Source organism: Prionailurus viverrinus, chromosome B1 (genome assembly GCF_022837055.1).
Source record: "Prionailurus viverrinus isolate Anna chromosome B1, UM_Priviv_1.0, whole genome shotgun sequence".
Lineage (NCBI taxonomy): Eukaryota > Metazoa > Chordata > Mammalia > Carnivora > Felidae > Prionailurus > Prionailurus viverrinus.
The window spans coordinates 21,082,992-21,098,709 of record NC_062564.1 but is presented as its reverse complement, the minus strand read 5'-3'; the positions used below and the strand labels follow the sequence as shown (position 1 = coordinate 21,098,709).

Below are 15,718 nucleotides of genomic sequence, written 5' to 3'. Positions count from 1 at the left end.
ACGATTCCAGGGTTATTTATCTGGAATGGCCAGGGATGAGGCGCTTTTGTTGAGTGGCAAAAGCTGGCGCTGTTTCAAACACACCGGTGGACGAATCTGTAAGCTGCACCCTTCTCCTCAAGGAACCAAACTGGCGGAAAAGGCAAGAAGATGGAAGGACCGGTAGTAACATTCCCCCCACAGCGAATACGGATCATCCGCTCCGTGTAAAGTCCACTGCAGCTGATAGCCTGAGGATGGGGAAGCGGAAGGGCAAGCTGGGTGGGTCTGAACGCTTAGATTCAACAAGCTTCCAGAGTGCCTTCAATCCACCTGCACAGAACTCGTTTGCTGGCACCTGTCCTCAGGAAGGCTTGTTTCTCTTTCAACGGCCCAGAGCAGGCAGGAGAAAATTTGGGGGCGCACGAAAGGGGTGGGGAGCAGCAGCAACCTAGTGCCAGGCTAGAAGGGAGCGTTTATCAGCGGATCAGCAGCCCCATTACTCAACGGACAACCGGGGTTCCCTCCCGTCCACCCCTATGTGCAATGCGCACTCTCAAGGACAAGAGGTTAGATCCAGCAGCAGCCAAAGCTAGGCCTGTAAGGCAGCAAGAGAAAGCCCAGCCTCACAGCGAACCGGGAGATGCTGGAGCGCTGCCTCCTCCCTCGCTCGCGCTGCTGGCTCAGCCAGCGCCCCGCAGGCAAGCCGGGCCTCCCGCCCGCTCAGCATCCCTCCTCCAGCTCCCGCTCTCCCTCTTCCGCCCGCGCCCGTGCCACCAACCTTGGGCGTGCGGATGTGCTCCATGGCGGGCCCACTTCCACAGGGTCCGGGGCGGGCGCGGCCTCACGCACCTGCGCGCGTCTGCAGCGCGGCGGGAAGGACGAGGGGAGGGGGCTTCGCGCGCGGGAGCAGGCGGGCCGCGGGGCTTGGCTCCGCCTCCAGGTGCGGCGGCGCCCGCGCGAGGCCGGCGTGCGGGCCCCGGGGCGCCAGCGCGGCCCTAGAGCGCGCGCGCGCCTCTGCGCTCCTGCCACCTGCCCTGCGCGCGGCCGCCCAAGCCAGCTCTTGGCTGGGGTCGTCAAGAGCCGCTCGCTTCTCTGTAAGAGGGGCGGCCGGAGTACTGTGAGGCTACTGTTCCCCAAGACACAATGGGGGCCTTGTGTTGGGTGTGGCCTCTTGGAGGAGAGCTGGGGAGTACGCGCAGCTCTGCGCCGCCCATTGATCCGGCTTCCTTCCAGGGCGTCCCAGGATAGGTAGGACTTCAGGGTGGGGCAGAAAAAAGGCTGCCGCTTGCGTTCCAGGTCCAGGATGGCCTGGTGGGCTGCCTGTATGTTTGAGCACGTGAGCAGCTGGCATAGCGTTGGGAGTAAGGGTGGACATAAAAGCAACAGTGTTAGAGCCGTAGGTGGTGTTCTATTAAGTCAGGCATCTCACATCAACCTGCCACTTTACTGTTGGAAGAGATGCTTTCCCTTGGCACCGTGTTGGGTGCTCATTTGCCGTCTTCACTTAGCTCTAACTGAACTGGAAGGTAAAGACCCATTATAAGGTATCATTTTTCCATTTACGATATTAAGAGTTGTTGCTATTGTTAGTATTCAGCTATTGGGAAAAGCTAGAGAAGAAATGCAACCCCCCCCCCCCGCAACCTTTTTTCTTGCAACCCTAAGTGCACAACTGCCCACCATAGCTAAAACTTCACAGAACTGTACAGAGTTCTTAAAATAATATCTATTCAGGGAGTCTGGCTGGCTCAGTCGGAAGATCTTGATCTTGGGGTCGTGAGCCCGAGCCCCATGTTGGATGTAGACATTACTTAAATAAACATTTTTAAACAGAGTAATATCTATTCAATTTTTTTCCTAGCTTTTATTCATCTCTTTCTAATCGTCTTTAACTGTAGAGATTCTGTGTTTTAGCTCTTTTTGTTCAATGCATGGTAGGCACATTGCAGCTGTCCAAATAAATGTTTAAACCACACAGTGTTACATTTATTTTAAAGTGTCCAGATCTTTTTCATGTATCTTCTAGCATTTCAGTCTCCTACTGCTCTGGGAGACAATTAGGACAAGAAGGATAAACTGATGATTGCATATGACAAAACTGACCCAGGGTATAATTTCTACCTTACTAAAGAACACCAGGCACAGAATCAGGAGCACTGTCTTCACAACTCACACACTGGCCTCAATCTCCTCATTTGTAAAATGAAAGTTACCTGCTGCCTAGATGAACTTAAAGGGGGTTCCATCTCTAAATTCCGTAAGTACTAGGCATCTTATATTCACTTTGGGGTTTGCATTCTGAATAAGATACTAATCTTTGAATTGTGTGATTTCAGGGCTCTTCTGTCCCTCCTACTGGTGGGCAGATCAAGAGTTTACTTGGTGAGTAATTTTTGCATACGACTCGTCTTCATATTTGCATAGTTTTTTTTAACTACCCACAACACTAATTGGTACATGGGAAGCCATAAATCTGAATGATATAAATAGCCTAATTTTAAGAAAAAAAATCCAGATTCGTTTAAAAATACATCTTCCCTTATGATAGCTATGAAATCAGCATTAGGTTACAGTGAGTCAAAAATTATAATCAAGGGGCGCCTGGGTGGCTCAGTCAGTTAAGTGTCCAACTTCAGCTCAGGTCATGATCTCGCGGTCCATGAGCTCCAGGCCTGTACTGGGGTCTCTGCTGACAGCTCAGAGGCTGGAGCCTGCTTCACAGTCTGTGACTCCCTCTCTCTCTACCCCTCTCCCGCTCATGCTCTCTCTGTCTCTGTCTCTCTCTCAAAATAATAAATTTAAAAAAATGTTTAAAAATTAAAAAATTCAAATCATCGGGGTAAATTCACATAGAACAAGCTATGTTAACTTAATAAACTTATAAATTTATATTTATAAATATTTATAAATAAAATAACAGTGTGGAAAGAAATATCTATAAATAAACATTTTAGTTTGGTCTAAAGATTCTCTGAGGAACCCTCCCCCACTTTTCCCTCAGCCCCAGTCACAATTCAGACTATTAGATCACACACAACGCTGACCCCAAGTTTCACCGCTTCTCTGAACCACCACTCAGTGGGGCAGAAAAGATTGAACAAAGCAGCAGGAGTTGGAGGGCAGTGAAGTGAGGGAATGAGGAGTACATCACCGAAATGCTAACTTTGTTGATCCTAAGTGGGACAAAAAGAGAAACTAGCCACTTGTTTCCTTAAGAAACATTGACATTAATTGCAATGACATGGATGGAGCTAGAGAGTATCCTAAGCGAAGTAAGTCATTCAGAAAAAGACAAATACCACATGATTTCACTCATATATGGAATTAAAGAAGCAAAACAAACACGGGAAGGAAGAAAAAGAGAGACAAACCAAAACACAGACTCTTAACTACAGAGAACAAATTGATGGTTACCAGAGGGGTGATGACGGGGCGCGGGGGGGTGGGGAGTGAAATAGGTGATGGGGATTAAGGACTGCCCTTGTCATGGTGAGCATAAAATAAAAACTTAAAAAAAAAAAGAAACACGTCAATTAACCGATGGTCATGCACAAGCTACTGTGGCAGATACTGGGAGACTGAAGGGAGATTTAGAAGAGAAAGATGCCAAGTTCCGTAACAGCGATGCAGACAATGCCAAGGAAATGAAAAGTAGATCAAGAAAGATGGCACCAGAGCAGGTGGAAACGCCGTAAGACACCTCAAGGAGACCGATTCACTTTCTGCATTTTCCATCCTGGTTATACAGAAAATAATGGGTACAGTCAGAATCATACACTTAGTTCTTGAAGTTTGATATTTGGTGTGCCTAGAATGAACCCCGGGAAATTTCAATGGATGCCGCATCTGTGAGTCTTCATGGAACAGAACTCTCTCCACCTGGCCCCAGAACCCAGAAGGGAGAAGAAGAGAAAAAAATCCTCACTCTTAACACCCTACGTGATTTACAGATGGATGTGCACCTAGATCTGCACGACATCAGCCTCTGCCCAACAGGTTGGAAAATGGCTATTTTTCTCTAGTATTTTTGAATCCTTGATGGAAAAGAAGTGTATTTCACAAAAATTATTTTCTTTTTTCTTTTTAGTTTTTTTAATGTTTATTTTTGAGAGAGAGAGAGAGAGAGAGAGAGAGAGAGAGAGAGAGAGAGAGAGTGCAAGCAGGGGAGGGGCAGAGAGAGAGGGAGACACAGAATCGGAAGCAGGTTCCAGGCTCTGAGCTGTCAGCACAGAGCCCGATGCGGGGCTCAAACTCACAAACTGTGAGATCTTGACCTGTGAGACCATGACCTGAGCCAAAGTCGGACACTTAACCAACTGAGCCACCCAGGCGCCCCTCACCATAACTATTTTCATCATCAAGAAACACATCAGATAATAGGGTTAAGATCTAGTTCCCTTCATATTCATCAAACCACTTCTTCCCTTGCCGAGGCACAACATAGTTGTCCTTACTTTATGATCAGTGTCTCACATTTCAGTGGTTTTCATCTTGTAAAAATGGTAGATATGACTGTACTCCTCAATATTTAATTCTCCCATTCTTCACGGGCACACAGGAGACTTTACTTTTCAACACTGTTACTGTTGGGTGGGGCCGTGTGGACTTCTTTTTAAGTTTATTTATTTATTTTTGAGAGAGAGAGAGAGAGTACAAACTGGGGAGAGGCAGAGAGAAGAAGAGAGAGAGAGAGAGAATCCCAGTGTGGGGCTTGATCTCATGAACTGTGAGACCATGACTTAAGTCAAAATCAAGAGTCATATGCTTAACTGACTGAGCAACCCAGGTGCCCCTAGGTTTATTTATTTTGAGAAAGAGAGAGACAGAGAGAGAGAGAGAGAGAGAGAGAGAGAGAGAGCAAGCATGGACAAGCAGGGGAGGGACAGAGAGGGAGAGAGAGAATCCCAAGCAGGCTCCCCACTGTCAGCACAGAGTCCAAGGCAGGGCTCAAACTCATGAACCATGAGATCATGACCTGACCTGAAACCAAGAGTCAGATGCTTAATCAACTGAGCCATCCAGGTCCCGGGGCCATTTCTGTCCAGTGGATTATGAGAAGTGCCATGTACCATTTTGGAACCAAAGCTCTGCGCAACCTGGGTGGCCTTTCAGCTTCCTCTTCCCTGTCTTGATATTTGGGGATCACATCTTGAGATTATAGAGAAAATAATGACAGTAAATTCACTCTAAATGTGCAGTGTGACTGTGACCCAAAACTATTCAGCATTGGCTTGAAATAAAAGAAGAAAGAAATAGACCCTTTGCCAGAGTCATCAGTGGGAAAGCAGTCACCCTGAAGAGTCACAGCAGAGTCTTTAAAGTGAAAAGAACATGTTTTTATGGTTGCTTGAAGCCACTGAAATGTAATGGTTTAAGTATTGTACCTGGACTAGCCTATCCTGAATTTACAGAGAACGGACTCCAGGAGAGAGTCAAGGTAATCTGTCTGCGCTTTCTGTGTTTCTGATCATTTTAAAGGGGATCGATAGTGTCTTTAAGGAGCCCTAAGAGGTTTGTCATAAGTCAGACCTAAAGTACTTTATCGTATATCACCAAATTTCTGGAGACCATCTTAAGAAATGTTTATCACATAGATATTTGAGTTGTTAAATAATATTGCTGTAGAAATTTTTAAACAAAAACTTGACATTAACTGGGAACTTTCCCAAAATCCTGTGATCTTCAGTGGCCTGAGGAGATGTGGATACTTATCAAATAGTTGTAAGACTTTTTTCCGGCATACTTACATTTCTCCTGAGGCAACTAAAACTTCTGATCTGGCAGCGAAGACGAAAAACTGTTTCCTCAGGGGTAGGATTGCTAATGATTACAAACTTAATGCAATCCTATTCAGCACTGTTAAACCTCCGTGGTCTGTGCTATGTGTGGAGTTGGGCACCTTTTTCTGAAAAGTCTAGTCTCAGATAGAAATGCATTTAGATACTCAATATGACAGGCAAAGCTGCACTGGGGGTTCTGCCTGGAAAAGAAATAACATCCTCACCTTCAGGATTTTTATAAACTTGATGATGCAAAATATCGAAGGCTCCTTTGGCTTGGCCCTAAGCCAGTTATGGAGAGGAAGCGCTCCATGGGTCACAGGCAGCTTTGCCCTTTTTCTAGGAACAAAAGGGAAACTCTAGAACAGCTAAAAACAGCACTTACTCTGTGAACAGGCACGGTTTTAAAAATAGGTGATTACATTTTGTTCTCTCTCCACGAAGGTGCATTGCTCAAACCCAGGTCTGTCCTCAGTCCACTCTTCATTGTCTTTCCACTGCCATCCCTTCAACTGGCACTTTGATGCAGAGAATTTCCACATCAATATGTTTCGTCCTCATTTCTCTCTCCGCTTCGTGTTATATTTCCATCCACCTGCAAGATGCCCCCACTCGGAGTTTCATCGATGGCATAAACTAGAGGTGGTTAAGAACACGGGCACTGGAGGGGCTCCTGGGTGGCTCAGTTGGTTAAGCATCCGACTCTTAATTTCAGCTCAGGTCACGATCTCATGGTTCGAGAGCTCATAGCGCAGAGACTGCTTGGGATTCTCTCTCTCCCCATCTTCCTCTGCCCCTCCCCCACTCACACCGTCTCTGTCTCTCTCAGGATAAATAAACTTAAAAATATTTTTTTTAAAAAAAGAACATGGGCGCTGGAGGCAGACTGGCCTATTTTCATATCACAGCTCTGGCATGTATTGGCTATGTGACCTTGAGCCAGTTTTCTGATCACTCTCAGCCTCAGGCTTCTCAGCTGTAAGATGGGCATAAATGATAAAACCTGTGTTATTTTGTTTCTCAAGCTGCGTAGATCTCTCTCTGTATGGATGTTTATTATATTACTTCCTACATTTTTATATGCCTTCAGTGGTTTAAATAAAAAAAAATAATTGATAGAGGTGCCTGGGTGGTTCAGTCAGCTCGACATCCAACTCTTGATTTCAGCTCAGGTCATGAATCTCAGGGCCGTGCGATCGAGTCCCATGTTGGGCTCTGTGCTGAGCATGGAGCCTGCTTCGGATTCTCCCTCCCTCTGCTCCTCTTCTCCCCTGCTTGCACTCTCTCTCTCTCTCAAAATAAAAACAACAATAATTGACAGCAAAAAAAAATTGGAGAAAATTACACCCCCTTCTTAGGGTGTATGTGACAATTCACTGAGAGGGAGAATTGAACATATTTTCAGGCAAATACTTACTGAGTGCTCACTCGCCTTGTGCCAAGTACTGGGGATAAAAACGTGAAGCAGCCACAGCCCCTACCCTCAAGATGCTTCAGTCTCGTGATACCAGCTTCTACCTAACACCACATCCTCCTCTTGACCTCATTATTTCGCCTGTTGGTCCCAATCCCTGAAGCTCAAAAGCTGGGAGTTGTTTTTGGCTTATGCCTCTTGCTGCCGCCCTTATCCAGACATACGTAGATTCCCTCCTCCGCAAGCATTTCCTCGGCTGGTCCCGCCACCTCCCTTCTCCAGTCGTTATTCTAGTTCAAGTCCACACTGCTTCATCCTGGCTGGAACCGCAGCCTCTGCTTGCTGCCGGATGTGTCTTCGTAAAAAGCCGCTTCGATCATGGCCCTCTCCAGCGACGGACCTTCAAGTCTTCAAGCGATTGACAACGGCCTTCTGAATCAAGTGCCGTTGCCTCATCCTGTCACTTCAGGCCTGACCACGTCCTACCGTTCTCTCGTACAAACTGAGCCAAGAGAGTCCACTGGCACTTAGTAGGTGCTCCACATAGAGTTTTTTTGGGGTCATTTAGTCACCCAATCACTTTCTGTATCTTGCATCGGCTTATCTTACCCTCATGTCTTTGCTCCTACTGTGTGTTCCCGTCAAGTTCTTAGGTTCATTTCAAAATTGACTTCAGTATTTCCTCCAGGTACAGTTCTTCCAAAATAACTCCTGTCTGTTCATGCCAATAGTCAGAGATGATCATAAGCAGTTTGTGTCCATCTGGAAGCGCATTTCCGTGCTTCTTTGTTACTGCTTGTCCACGGGGGACCTGGATCTGTCCGCTGTCCCAGGAATCCCACGCCGGCCCCCTACGCTGATAACATCATGCTGATTAGATCTGATAAGCAGAGGGTCACCTGGGTGGCTCAGTCGGTTAAGCGTCTGACTTCACCTCAGGTCATGCTCTCGCAGTTCGTGAGTTCAAGCCCCATGTCAGGCTCTGTGCTGACAGCTCAGAGCTTGGAGCCTGCTTCAGATTCTGTGTCTCTCTCTCTCTCTCTGCCCCTCCCCTGCTCACGCTCTGTCTCTCTCCTCAAAATAAATAAACATTAAAAAAAAAATTTAGGTCTGGTAAGCAGGAAGTAGCAGGTACCCAAGATGCCCAAGCAAGGCACACATGTGTCAGAGGGCAAGCAATGCATTCTGGGAGAATCCAGAATGGGCTGCCATGTCAGTGAAGTTGCCAGAGATAGGCAGTAGTCTGGGACACAGCTTCAACTTCCCAGAAGGTGAAATAGCTTCTCCAATGGGAAAGGCATGTTCCTTCACTTGGAACCCCTACCACTTCTTGCTCTAACCTAGTACTGAGCCGCCCGCTCTGAGTGGGGCCTGGAGCAAGACAAGGCTCTCCCAACTGGTTTGGGTTGGGGTGCAAACAGGTCTACGCAGGGGGCCTTTTGGCCCCAGCAGATCCAAACACGCTCAAGGTATCTGCAGCGGATAGGAATGTGGTAAGGAACCTCTGGCAAGCTGCAGTTGAAGAATCACGCCTGGTTCCTGGCATAGCCCACCACGAGCCCCACAGTGCCTTTATGCTGATTTTTAAAAGTTTCCATTCATTTTCAATCTTGGTAAAATACACATAACACAAAATTTACCATCTTAACCATTTTTTTTCGTCTACGCTTCAGTGGTGTTGAGGACATTCACACTGGTATACAACCATCACTACTATCCGTTCCTAGAACTCTTCAACCCGTGAAACTAAAACAGTAGTGTGCCCATACAAGAGTAACTTCCTCTTTTCCCCTCCCCCCAGCATCTAGAAACCATCATTTTACTCTCTGGATCTCTGAATTTGACAACTCTAGGTAATTCATTTAAGTAAAATGCTATAGGAGTTGCCTTTTTGTGACTGGCTCATTTCCCTTAGCATAATCCCTGCAAGAATAATCTGTGTTGCAGCAGGTGTCAGAACTACATTCCTTTTTTTTTTTAATTTTTAATGTTTATTTATTTTTGAGAGAGAGAGAGAGAGACACAGAGACACAGACAGAGGATCCGTACGGGAGGGGCAGAGAAAGAGGGAGACACAGAATCCAAAGCAGGCTCCAGGCTCCAAGCTGTCAGCACAGAGCTTGACGGGGGGCTCAAACTCGTGGACTGTGAAATCATGACCTGAGCCGAAGTTGGACACTTAACCAACTGAGCCACCCAGGTGCCCCAGAAATACATTCCTTTTGAAAGCTGAATAGGGGCGCCAGGGTGGCTCAGTCGGTTGAGCGGCCAACTTCAGCTCAGGTCATGATCTTGCGGCCCGTGAGTTCGAGCCCCGCGTCGGGCTCTGTGCTGACAGCTCAGAGCCTGGAGCCTGTTTCGGATTCTGTGTCTCCCTCTCTCTGCCCCTCCCCCGTTCATGCTCTGTCTCTCTCTGTCTCAAAAATAAATAAATGTTAAAAAAAAAAAAGAAAGCTGAATAAAATTCCTTTGTATGTAGATACCACATTTTACTTCTCCAAGCGTCCATCAGCGGACAGTTGTGTGGCTTCCGCCATTTGGCTGTTGTGAATAATGCTACCATGAATATGGATGTACACACACACACACATATTTTTGGAGACTCTGATTTCTGTCCTTTAGGATGTATGCGTAGAAGCAGCATTGCTGGGCCATATGCTAATTCAAACTTGGATTTTTCGCGGAGCCTCCATACTATTCTTCACAGTGGCTGCACCAGTCCACATTGCCACCAACAGTGCCCAAGGGTCTCACTTTCTCCACATCTTTGCCAGCTTGTTCTTTCCAGTATTTTACTTTTTTTTTTTAATAGTAGCCATCCTAGTTGTTGTGAGGTGGTCCTTCATGCTAATTTTTAAAAGATGCAGAAGTGACATATGAATTGAATGGTACCCGATCGATCGTGCCACCATGTTAGCAATATTCAAGAATCAGGAGAAAGTGGGACCTAGGAGATGCTACCAGAGCCTATCCTGAAAGGACAAGTGCGTTACGTGAGAAAGGGGCTCAGACCCCCATGCTTCTCTCCCTCAGTCGACACTTAGGACTTCATGGGGCATTTGATGCAAGCAACCCTCAAAGAAAAATGCTAGCTTGGTTTATAGGTGGTTCTTCACAATAATCTCGAACCAGCTGGGAGTGGAATGTCACAGCCTTGCAGCTTCGCCCAAGTGGCCACAAAGGATGGAAGGAAGGGCACTTGTCCCTTTGAGCAGAGCTCTGCGTAGTTTTTCTGGGAACTTCACATGCCTTGAAGGGCAGATGGCCAGGTGTGCAGATCTATGCCAGTTTAAAGCATGGGACCACCAGTTTGTTCAAGTGTCAGGAACTTGGAAGGAAAAAAACTGGAGTTGGGCAATGAGAACTAAGGAAACTATTTCCAGACTGATCTCTCAGGATGAGCCTACAGTATGAAAATGTTAGTATACTATGTAAATACTATAGGACATCTGATCCACTGACACTGCAACATTCTCAATAATATATGGACAAATAATCCATTTTATTGTTATCAGTCACTTGAGACTTTTCCAGCCTCTGCAGAGAATCCTTAATGGGCTCATGTGTGAGCAGCCATGGTGGTAGGAATAAAGGCTCTGTGTGAACTCAGCCATGTGGCCCTCCCTCACTGAGTCTGATATGAGTACCACCATTTCTGGGTGCCCAGTCTTCCCACAGCAGAGAGGAAGGCTGCTTCCCCTATTCTGTACAAAACCACCCCTGGCGAAACAGCCAGCCACCTGTGCTAGGTTGATTATACTGAACCCCTTCCACCATGGAAGGAGCAGATATTTTCCCTCAATAGAATAAACGCTTAGTTTAAGTATGGAGTTGTCTTGGGGCGCCTGGGTGGCTCAGTCAGTTAAGCGTCTGACTTCAGCTCAGGTCATGATCTCGTGGTTTGTGGGTTCACACCCTGCATCAGGCTCTGTGCTGACAGCTCAGAGCCTGGAGCCTGCTTCATATTCTGTGTCTCCCCCTCTCTCTGTGCCTCCTCTGCTCACACTCTATGTCTCTCTGTCTCTCAATAATAAATAAACGTTAATTTTTTTTTTTAAATATGGAGTTGTCTTTCCTGCCCACAATAGCTCTATCAGCACCTTGTCATTGGACTTACTTCCTATTCATTCACCATCACAGTATCCCACAAAATATCTCTTTGTAGCAAAAAATAAAAATTAAAAAAAGAAAAGAAAGAAGAAAGAAAAGTGTGTTACACAAAAATAGGAAAAGAAATGGACAAATGTCCACAGTGTTTATTGATCTTGCTATATGTCCATTCCCTCAGAAGCCGCTGGCCTCATAAACTCATGGAATGACCCGTTAAAGACTCTTATGACACCAACTAAGAGATAAACACCTTCAAAGAGTAGGGTGATGTCCTACAAGATGGAGCGTATGCTCTGAATGAGTTTCCAATATTACAAGTTTTTTCCTACAGGTAGAATATATGAGTCAAAGAAACCAGGGGTGGAAATGGGAATAGCACTTATTGTTAAACCTACTCAAACACTTACTATTTTTTGCTCCGTGACCCTACAGTTTTGGACTTTTTGGTGTAGAGGCTATAAAAACTAAGGTAGAAATGCTTCCACTGGGGGAATACAACAGGAGTCCTGTTAAATCAGAAATGGGGATTGCTCTGATACTCCTCATGCCATTAAATCAAAAGCACCCCAGAAAGAGATACTTAGTTAGCCATGGAGATCGACCCTAATTATCCAGAGGGACACAGGGTTGCTGCTGTACTGGTAGGCACCGAGGAGTATGTCTGGAACTCAGGGATTCCCTGGCACGTTTCCTCAGTGACACTGCTTTGTCCAAAGGTAAAAAGCACCAGAAGATGCAGCCAAGACTCACATCATCCAGGAATTAACTAGCAAAGACCCCAGCCATTTTACATGCAGTCTGGGGATATGCTTTTTCATCCCATGTTCGGTTGTGCATTCATTCGGGTGCACTTGGCGGATAGGTTGGTACCCAGCCTGCATCACAGGCTTCCCTAATGCATCAGACGTTAGCAAATACCTGCCTAATGTTCAAGTTTTTATAAATTCAGGAATTTCTTCAGTTCCTGTGGAAATAATCATATTCCAATGGACCCCTAAGGGATAGGATTTGCCTAACCTAACAATCTGGAATCATCTGCATTCCATTTCTAGTCCATCCAGTATTCCTGGTCACATTTTGATTAGTGGAAACATTAGAAACAACAAATACCAAAAATAAAGACAATTATTAAATAAAATATGTGGTCATATGTAAAATACTGTATGAGCTGTAAATTTTTTTTCAAAGAATACTTAATGCCATAGAAAAATACTTATGGCAAAATTGTAAGCCCCAAAACCAGATAAAAAACTGCATATACAGTGTGATCTGAATTGTGTTTCAAAAGCCATGTGTGCATATGTACATATGTGTGCAAGTAAAGAGAAAGAAAATAGAAGACAGAAATGTACCGGTATAGCAATTACAACCAGGTCGTAGGTTTTTGGGTGATTTCAATTTTTAAAAAATATTTTACAAACATTCACAGGGCATATTTTAATAATGTAAAGGACATGATATTTTAAAGGCCATCTCAATTCAAAGCAAGTCATAATCAATAATCACGACATAGTGTCATGATTCAAAGCAACTATTTTTGTGGAGATTAGCTTTTGTGTGTGTGTGTGTTTTTAAAGCAAAACGTAAGTTGGATACTGAAGAGTTGAGAGATCTTCCAAGTATTCACTTCCTAAAGTTTCAATTCAAAAATAATCTTTCTGAGAAGTAACCCTTTTTTAAGGATAAAAGCAGGCTTATTCTCCATGAGGAAACAATAAAAGCAAATATCCCAAATGTAAAACAATAGTTGGAAAAACAAAAGAGGAGGGTGCTCCCCTATTGAGTTGTCAGGATCTTGGCAGTGCTGTTTTTACAACCACAAAGAAAACAAAACAAACAAACAAACAAACAACAGCAACAACAAAAACGCCCAAACCAAAGATCTTTCTATGAAGTACAGTCAGGTTTGGTGGAACGTTTCGTGGTGCTTTAAAGCTAATGTTCTTTAAAAATTACTTAACTGATCTTTAACTTTTAGTAAAAATCTGAAATATATCTTTGGTATTTGGGCCATAGAACTTACATAATTAATAAAATTTACCTTAATCTCCCTCTTCTTTTTATTTAGATACAGATGCTAAATGTTGGCAAAATGTACGTGAATGTGGATCTCCTAGCCGGGACAATTTGAGATTTCTAATAAACAAATGTAGGAATTGTTCTTGGGTTGCACTGGGGTTTCTTGTGGAGATAATGAGTAATTTTGAATGACGGCTCTGCAAGAAAATTCTTCTCTTCTTTGGCAGAGAATAGTTTTGAAAACAAAAGCAGGGAACAAGAATCATTCAAAATGGTGAACTAACATGGGTTTGATCTGGACCTAACTTGCTGAGAACCACCGATGTTTGCATTTAGATCTGGCAGTCATCATTGACTCTCTCGCCACTGCACAAAACAGCTTAAGCACAGCATAGAGTAGGAAACCCATTATTTTCAGGTAGAACAGATCAAGTTTATTGTCAGGGTTCTGTCCCTAGTCATTCTACCATTTTGCAGTGAGTCGCCTTGGATAATCGCTAATTTAGAATGAATTCTAGCCCAGGAGTCACGTTGGAAGCAGGTTGGTTAGTGCTCAGTCTTCACAAATAATGACTCGATTTCCGGGCCATTCCTTAGGAGGTGACGCAAACAGTGCTATTAATTGTGCTACTCTTTACATTATATTGAACTTCTATTTATAACATTATGTCTACGTTAAAATGCAAAGGGATTGGCTTGACTGTGCATTTTAGAAACACACCTCCCTCCACCTTAGAGGCACAAGGGGGCATTTCCACAAGCCTTGGAATAGTAGTGGCTGGCAGCCTTGAGCAACAGGGGTGCCAGCGGTGGTGACATCTCTCTTGAGGATCAATTATCTCAACTCTTCCCTGTTTAGCTTGCTAGGTTAAAGGATATCTAGAGATTCTATGGTCTTGCAAACTGTGAGGCAATATTCTACCAGGATATAAGGTTACATAACCATAACCATGTGGCTGTTTTTGCAGTCATATGTAGAATATAGTATCTCAATTGCAATAATGTGTCAATCAATGATCCATTTCATAGGCTGCTCATGAATCTTACGTAATTGTTTATTCATTTTGGTCTTGGGAACAGTAAACAGAAAAGACTTTAAGAAAATGTGTAGGGGGGGGGCGCCTGGGTGGCGCAGTCGGTTGAGCATCCGACTTCAGCCAGGTCACGATCTCGCGGTCCGTGAGTTCGAGCCCCGCGTCAGGCTCTGGGCCTGGAGCCTGTTTCCGATTCTGTGTCTCCCTCTCTCTCTGACCCTCCCCCGTTCATGCTCTGTCTCTCTCTGTCCCAAAAATAAATAAACGTTGAAAAAAAATTTAAAAAAAAAAAAAAAAAAAAAAAAAAAAAAAAAAAAAAAAAAAAAGAAAATGTGTAGGGGGGAAATAGAGATAATTCTGTTAATGTCTTTTTTGAAAATTGAGAAAAACTGATCTTATTCTATATTAACGGACAATATCATTATCCTGGGCCAGCTTTGAAAGCATTGTTTAAGCTCTAAAAGTTTTGTCGGGGCATCTGGGTGGCTTAGTCGTTTAAGCATCTGACTTCAGCTCGGGTCATGATCTCAGGGTTTGTGAGTTCGAGCCCCATGTTGGGTTCTGTGCTGGCGGCTCAGAGCCTGGAGCTTGCTTCAGATTCTGTGTCTCCCTCTCTCTCTCTGTCCCTCCCCCACTCACTCTCTCCCTCTTTCTCAAAAATAAATAAACATTAAAAAAATTAAACTCTAAAAGCTTTGAATTAAAGAGCAAAAGAGAGGAGGGAGTGGTAGGCGTAGCTCAACAATGATTCCCCATGATCTTGTATTCAATGACCCACCTTTGTATGTCCAGGAGCCCTGAAAACCAAGGGAGGACAGTAGACTCAACAAACTAACAATAGAGCTTCCATTACTAGAAAGCCTAAAAGTATCACAAAATTCCCACTAGCGGTGTTAAGTTGATACTATTTGTCTCTTTGCAGGATACATAATGCATACCCAAAACATCAAAATATACTTTTCTAAAGTAGTTTTATGTCTCAATTTGCTTAGGGTACTTGAGGTGTTATTGACATGAAACAAAGCAATTTGTTTTAATGTTAGGAGGAGAAGCTGGCTAGAAAAACAAATTGCTTAGGATCCAGCAGGAGAATGTGACAGCACTCGTTGACTGCATTAAAATATTTATTGAGTGAAAATTGAACACCTGATGACCTTGGGCTTTGGAAGAGGAAGCCGCAGCAATCCTTATCACTGTCAGTGGGCTGGGAGCTTTCCTGAGCCTTAGGGTCTCTGGAGTATTTGCAGTGTTAATTCCCAACCCTTCATTTTCGAGATTGTTCAACTGCCAACATGAGTACACTTCAATTATCAGCAATGAGCTTCCACAATTCATTTCTAGTAGCTTGTACACTTCTTTAAATTTCCCTCGGAAGTTAA

The 15,718-nt window shown here is 44.4% G+C and overlaps 1 protein-coding gene across 1 annotated transcript in view; it reads right to left on the bottom strand.

Annotated features, from left to right (window-relative positions):
• Window positions 1-875, bottom strand: part of MTMR7 (myotubularin related protein 7) — a 107,203-nt gene extending 106,328 nt beyond the window's left edge. Inside the window, exon 1 of the mRNA XM_047854828.1 lies at window positions 761-875. Coding sequence (XP_047710784.1) covers window positions 761-784 — 24 coding nt within the window. The 5' untranslated portion in view covers window positions 785-875. The remainder of the gene's footprint in view (window positions 1-760) is intronic.
• Between the last annotated feature and the right edge of the window lie 14,843 nt (window positions 876-15,718).